The sequence below is a fragment of the Phoenix dactylifera genome, chromosome 13, assembly GCF_051530095.1.
Source record: "Phoenix dactylifera cultivar Ajwa chromosome 13, Ajwa_hap1_PhDact_Kaust_v1.1, whole genome shotgun sequence".
Taxonomy (NCBI): Eukaryota; Viridiplantae; Streptophyta; class Magnoliopsida; order Arecales; family Arecaceae; genus Phoenix; species Phoenix dactylifera.
Window position 1 is genome coordinate 25,784,529 of NC_143202.1, and position 7,972 is coordinate 25,792,500.

Here is a 7,972-nt window from a genome sequence, read left to right on the forward strand (position 1 = left end):
TCCTTTCTTTTGCCCTTGGATTCTTCTTATAACCAGAAAGTAAAAAAAAAAATTATAATATATTTCTTTTGAAGTTTTAGTTAAAGGTGTTCCTTAAAATTTGAAAACCACTGCTAATAGAGGACCATCATGTTCGCACGTGAGGAGAGTGCACAAGAATTTATGTGTGTGAGAAGAGTTTTCTATATTAGAAAATTAAATTGAATTTTGAAATTTTGAATATCTATGAACTTTAAGTATAGGTCATGATCATTGATATAGGATTTTATAATTTATAATTATATTTAAGATTTGAGTACATATAAAAAGGGTGGAGGGTTGGATTCATATAAGCATGTCGAGTAAGATATGGTTGTGATATAATGATTAAAAATCAGAGGTATGGATCGATCTCGGAAACTTGGGATTGGTTTTCGATGTAAGCCATAATGCCATTTGATTGATGATTATAAATGCCCATCTATTGGCACACTACTTGGACTATGTTGTTGGAAAACTGGTACTTGTAGTCACTTATATGCAAAGAAAAGGAGAAGGTTATCTCATGCAAATGCATAAAGCAACTCTTTATCAGTCTAATTTAGTTTTATTGGTCGACAGATATTAAAGTATTCTTGGAACAACTAAATAATTAAGTAAAATATTATTTCTATCGTATAATAGTTTATCCATTTCTCGATCAAAAAAATAATAGTGATTTTCTGTAAAAACATATGGCTTTGTCTATTTTTCTCAGAGAATTTGTTCGAAGTATTATGTGCGAATCCATGTGATTGTATCATCATGTAATTAACTTCTCTTATTTTAACCATATACCAATACTGCAAGCTTACAATTACATCACAATTGCCAGTGAATTTGGTGACCCATATATCAAATGGTTTGCTTGATTGCAGCCAAATTATGAGCTTCTATTGTTAATTTTTTATGAAAATTTAAAATAGCAAGGCATTTTTATATCATGTTAAAATCTAGTCTAATTATAAAATATATTTTAAAATTGGCGTCAAATAGTGAAGGTTGGTTGTTCAGTAGATCTTATTTGTTCCTTAACATATTCATATATGCATACAAAGATAAGATCTTGTTACATTTTACAAGAGATGATTTTTTTTTAATCCCATGGTCTTTTTACCTTTATCCTGCATTAGTATCTTAGTGTAGCAAGCTTTTATTTTTTTTCTTGTATTAATATTTATTACATAGCAAGCAATGGCTGTTCATAGATGCACTAATGGTTTAGAATTTGTTAAATTTAACTTGGTTGTTATAGATTTTCAGAAAACATTGCAAGGAGGTGCAAACTAACACAGCTGTCAATTTTTAGTACGAAACATTGTTTTTTTTTTTTTACTAAAGTAGATATTTCATACATCACAAGTATGAATACACCCAATAAAATTTGAAAACAATAAATCGCGAAGTGCCCGAGGCAACTCCCCTCTTCGGACCACATGGTGCTTCCGGCATGGCTAGCCACATAAACAACCACCTAATCCACAGCACTATTAACCTCTCTAAATACATGCTTGGTCTGAAAGGCCCCTCTATCCCTCACCATCATTCAGATATCTCGAAGCAAGGGGTGATCCAAACTGGCACCCCTCGAATTTTCTGGATTCACCTAATCACCGTGGCCAAGTCACCCTCCAGGATAATTGAGCTAGCCTATAGCACTCGCCGCACATGTCAAATGCCCTTCTAGGCAGCCCTCAACTCCGCATCGAGAACCAAAATATCGAATAACTGACAGCCACCTTCTGCCACTACCCTAGAGCTCGGATCCCAGATGACAAAGCCCCCACCTAGCAAGAAATATTGTTTGCTGACAGTTAAAGAAGGCAAAGGGGAACGGAGAGGGTAGGAGGTGAGCTAAGCCATGGCGGCATGGCGCCTTGGTTAGAGGAAGACATAACCAAGGCTATGAGCTATTATTAGGACATTGAAGATCAAGTTGTTGAAACCACAAATGCACGTCAAAAAGATCACACAAGTCACAAGGATGGATCCAGTGGCTCCGTGCTGCTAGCTAGGTAGTCATATATTGTTGCTCTTGAAAAAAAATATATTTTATCAAAAAATATTTATTCATCTTCTTATAACTTTCCCTTTTTTATGGAATATATATTTATTATTTTTTATGGAATACATATTTATTATTATTATTTGGGGGAAAGATTGCAAGCTTGGAAGACTTGCCTCCTATGGAGCAATAACATCCTATATTGGGGATGTGTTTAATAGGTCGAGAAGAAAGTCAATTGCTGAGCGTTCCCGGACGAATCGGTTTAGCACCTATCAAGTGTGATTTTACGAAACTTTTATAACTTTATTGATGCAAAATTTAGGTTATTTTTATTATCCATAATGTGGTTTATGTCACAGCTCAGAATTTTATCCAAAAAAACTAGTCGAAAGGTATTATTTGAGTTTCTTGATCCTGTATAAGTACTCAAGATCTACCCAATGAATAATCGATGTGAGACTAAACACACGCTCGCACGGATCGTCACATATATGAGGAACCGTGTGGACATGTGTTTAGTCCCACATTGGTTATTTGCCGAGAAGATCTTGGGTACTTATACAAGATCAAGGAATCCAAATAATACATCGGACTAGCCATTTTGGGTAAGGTCCTGAATTGTTACAAATGGCATAAGAGCGGACCCAGCCTATAACCTATGTGGACTAGGGGACACTGCAACATGGTTCTATTGGGGCTGACCACAGGCCGATTATGGTCTTTGTGATTAAATTTGAATAGATTTGAATCCTTAACTTGACGAGGACATCAGGACTTAAAATGGAGGAAGTATGTGAGGACCCATGTGGGCGTGTGTTTAGTTCCACATCGGTTATTCGCTGGGTAGATCTTGAGTACTTATACAAGATCAAGGAACCCAAATAATACCTTCTAACTGGCAATTTTGGATGAGGTCCTGGGTTATTATAAATAGATAATAAAGTATTCTCTTCTCGCAATTAGGAATGATCTCTCTCATTACTTAACATAGGAATGAGACAAATCACATGTTTGTGTACCACAGCCAGAATAATTCCACTCTAAATGCATACTTCATATATTTATGGGTGCGGACAAGAACCATCCATATGTGAACAGGGCCAGCCCAATCCTTAGGCAATTGAGTCGATGGCCTAAGGCCTCTGCCCAAAGAAGGCCCACTGCAATGATAAAATGGAAAGAAAAAATGTTCCCCTATGAGTTCACCTTAGGCCGGCCTACTACAGGGAGGGCCTCAAAGACAAAATAGTCTTAGGCTCCCAAATACATTAGGTCGCTCCTGCATGTGAATTATAAGTTTTTTCATTTTTATAATGAGGCATCCATCAAATTTACTCGAACACCCACAGCTTAGCAGGGGACAATATGCACAGAATGTGCAGATGATTTTTACTTAAAAATACAGTTAGAGGAGTTAACAGGTTGAGTTCATGTGGGATTTGACCATATCCATACCTAAACCCAAATTACATATGTTAGGTCCAAATCGAAATGCAAACCCAATTAAAACTCTATATTCATAACCAACATCAGACCCAAAAAGATTCGGATATTGGATTGAGTTGTGTAGTAATCACATATGTAGTAAGTTATTTTATTATATATTGGAACTTTTTCTTCATAATATATCCAAAATGCTATCTCATAAACAGTGAACCATGAAGAAAATATTAATATAGAACAACGGTAAAAACTTGTTCCAAGCCATGAGTTTTTCTTTAGATAATCAAGTTTGGTTTTGAGTAGTCCAATCATAAGCTGCTACAAAATTTATTGGAACAAAGTAAAATTGTTCTGTATATATGCACATGCAAATACATACGTACACATATGTGCATGCGTGCATGTATATTTATATATACATATATATATATACACATATATATATACATATACATATATATAGACACACACATATATATATATATACATATATATATATATATACATATATATATACACATATATATATACACATATATATATACACATGTATATATATACACACACACACACACACACACACACACACACACACACACACACACACATATATATATATATATATATATATATATATATATATATATATATATATATATATATATATATATATATATATATATATGTTGGATTGGTTTTCAGGTATGCATGTATCTAAACCCGAGCCCAACCTCATGTGGATGTGACACCCCTAGATACAGTGCTTCTGAATTAGTGTAACCATAGCATTCTTATTCTAAGTTGGTTGAGACAATTTAATCATTGGCGTCAGGGTGTCACAACCTCACACCTAAGGCTGCAAATAAGTCCGATTGACCCGTGATCCGACCCGACCTACTTATACCAGACCTAACCTATTTTGGAGGACCCATGGGGCGGATCAGGTCCTATAATTGGACCCGTTCTATTTTTTGGGTCCGGTTTGGATTTATTGAATTCAGATCCGATCTGATCCGATCCATTTGAAATTTGGATAATTTTGGATTTTCAATCCTACGACTTGACCCGACCTGAATCTGTAAAATTATTTGAGACAGTGACATGCAGGCCGCGGAGGTGTAAAACACAAGTTCTGAAGTCATTGATGGGTTGACCTGAATCGGACCCAACCCAGATTCGAACCGAACCCGATGCGGACCCGAATCAGGCTCGAATTTTTGTGTTGGATCTGGGTTATACATGGACCCAATCCGACTCGAATGATCCGTTGGGTTAAAATTTATAGTGGTGGACTCGATCCGACCCAATCCGATCCAACATGAATTTGAATCGAGTCTGCGTGCAAAATTAGAATCTGAACAAGAAATCTGGTTGGATCGAATCACTGATGGCCCGGCCCGATCCGACTGATTTTGCATCCCTACTCACACCTCACATTATTCTTAGTACTCATTCTAATATTTAGATTGCCAAATCTTAACGGGCAAAGCTAATTCAACCAGAGTCCTTTCTCCCCATCCCAATCCAAGGTGTCTCCCTCACCCAACATTGACGAATTCATAAGAAAGCCAGTGGCAGAAGGCTGAACTTAGGCATTTGTTGACAGCGTAATAATAGCCTCCTACTTGATCTCTCCTTCTCCCAGCCCATGTGGGCGTTTTAAAGACTTAACCGCAACCCGTCCGGTCCGCGTGGGAGAAAGAGCCGCGGGGGACCAATGAATCGCTCGCCAATTTCCGGAATCCATGGCATGGGGGGATGGATACTGACCGCCTCCAAGCTTTCAGCCCCACGTCTCCTTGGTCCCCGGGCTTTTACTAAAGCAATTTCGTTCTATTTATCTTTTCTGACTTCTTCTTCTTTCACATTCCCCAATGAACCACCATTACACCAATCATAGATGAAGTACTAACCACTCCTTATGGGCATTGGGTCCCATTTGTGACCACCTAAGCGTTTGGTCAGGATTAGATGGTTGCAATTTAAGTTTGTAGAACATAATGTAACATGAGGTAGTATTACAAGTATAATTTCGTGGCCTTAGCTAAAATTAACTTGATGTGTCATTCTTTTTCTTTTTAATCAACCATTGCTTCAAGATTGACCGCAAAGGATAATTCAATCAAGGCATGGAATTGCTGTGCAAGATTCTTCTTCTTTATTTATTTGGGAATTGATAATTTCAAATCATCGGTATTAATGCGAGGGCGTTCTAGATGGGAGGATGTTATTAATGAAAGAGGTTATTGGCTGTTCAATGTGTGATCAAATTCTTGGGTTTTCTTGTGTGAATATCATGCTTCATCAAGCATCATGCAACTATCTTCTCTTCTTCCTCATTCTCTTTTGTTTGAGTTTAAAATAAATCAATGATCTTACATTTTTCTATAACATACAGATATCATGCATATATCATGGAGAGGTGGTCGATGTCCGAACACCTCCTTGTGATGCATGCATATGTATGTATATGTATACATGAAAGTATACATCGACGATGACATATATGGTATGATAAATATATAAGATTACATATGTTGGGGAAGGAGGAGCTTGGACTGGTAGAAATGTACAGCCATGTATGGAAAAAATGAATCAGGAGAGAGAACTATAAAGGAATGGTGACAAATAAACTAACAAGAAGTTAATTAGGTCTAGAGGAAGACTTGATATTTTATTCTTTAATCCATTATTAAAGTCGTCTCAGTATTCTATAGATTGGATTAGCCAAGGACCACGGCTGAGATGAAGGGTTATTATTCTTTTTGGTGCCTAAGTCATACCAAATAAATAGCATGTTACATTCCCATGTGGAAGAAGTCGGAAGGGGTTAAAGGAGGGGGGGACAACTTGGTGCTAAGAGATAATGTAAAGATGTCAGCGCCTAAGGGGGGGATGTCGGCAGAGAGATGCCCAACCAAGTGGCCTAACTGCCAACACTGAAGCTAGAGATCTGTACTTCCTAATGATTGATACCTATGTCTTAGCTAAATCTATCCTTAGATGTAGTGTGTGCCAACTTTTCCAATCTTAGTATGGTGTTCATATAAATACTAACATAAAAAAAAACCTGAGCTTAACTAATTCTGAAAGGCAGGGTGGCTCCAGCGGCGGCAAAAGAGGCTACCCCTTGCTTCGAAATATTCGGACTATGATGAGTGGTGGTGTGGCCTTTCAGACACGCTATTTTTGGAAAGACAAATAAAGCCGCGGATTGAGTAGTTTCGTATGTGGCCAGTCACTTTGGAGGCACCCTATGGATTGAAGAAGGAGAGTTACCTAAAACTCTTTGAAACTTATTGTTTTATGACTTAATTAAATATATATGTATATATATATATAACAAATGAGAACAAGTACACCGTCCAAAGGATTGCTTGCTTTGTTTAATATAGATATGACTTCCCTCAGGTTAAATTAATAGTCGACGTCCAAACTGGAGCACTATAAAAGGCCAAGCTTGCCTCCAGTTCTAGTCATTCATTGCTGAAGAGAGAGACTTACTATAACTTGCCATAGAGCTTCTCATCTCTCACTATTAGACATGGCGATTCCGGTCATCGATTTCTCGAAGTTGGAAGGCAAGGAGACAGCTGAAACTCTGGCTAAGATCGCTAATGGATGTGAAGAGTGGGGATTCTTTCAGGTTGGTTAATCAAACCTGCGAGCCCATGTATAATTTTCTCACTGATTTTTTTGATGGTTTTAGCGAACTATATGTTTGTCCTTCGTTCTCATCGGTCTTTGTATATTTGCAGCTGCTGAACCATGGGATTCCAGTGGACCTTCTCGAACGTGTGAAGAAGGTGTGCTCTGAATGCTATAAGTTGAGAGAGGAAGGCTTCAAGGAATCCAAACCAGTCCAACTGCTGAACGGATTGGTCAACCAAGAAACAGAGGAGGGCACTGTTAAGCTGTTGGACGAGGTGGATTGGGAGGATGTGTTTGTTCTCCAAGATGATAACGAATGGCCATCTAACCCACCAGAGTTCAAGTTCAGCCCTAGACTTTCTTAGTTAATCGAAGTCTTTTTATGACATTAGAGTTTTACTGAGAAGCAGCATCTATATAGCAAGAATTTACCGAGAAGTTTTTGATGACATTAATTAAGATTGGTCCACCATGATCATAAGCTAATAATGTATGCATTCTTTACTTTTTATTTCTTATTGGATCCATAAGAAAACTAGTTTTATATGGACATTGAAAGTTTTCGCATAAACTTTCCAGGTTTTGATAGCATGAGGATTGAAACCTACTTTAATTCTTGCTTAATGGCCAATGATATTGACTCTTGAAATTTTCCATACAAATTAGTTTCTATAAAAATATATGAATAAATTTACCTCATTCTATAAACTTAAGTTTTTGGGACAAGTGGTAATTTTAACATGGTATCAGAGCAGAAGTTCTGAGTTCAAATTCTATCTCCGCACTCTTTAACCCCATTATTAAAAATTTCACATGTTGGACTCACCTATTAAAAAGAAAGTCCGACCCATA

At 37.1% G+C, this 7,972-nt stretch overlaps 1 protein-coding gene across 1 annotated transcript in view; it reads left to right on the top strand.

Annotated features, from left to right (window-relative positions):
• The first annotated feature begins 6,967 nt into the window (after window positions 1-6,967).
• LOC103713805 (1-aminocyclopropane-1-carboxylate oxidase-like) overlaps window positions 6,968-7,972 on the top strand; it is a 2,438-nt gene continuing 1,433 nt past the window's right edge. Inside the window, exons 1-2 of the mRNA XM_008800831.6 lie at window positions 6,968-7,115; window positions 7,228-7,463. Of these exons, the coding sequence (XP_008799053.4) occupies window positions 7,014-7,115; window positions 7,228-7,463 (338 nt within the window). The 5' untranslated portion in view covers window positions 6,968-7,013. The remainder of the gene's footprint in view (window positions 7,116-7,227; window positions 7,464-7,972) is intronic.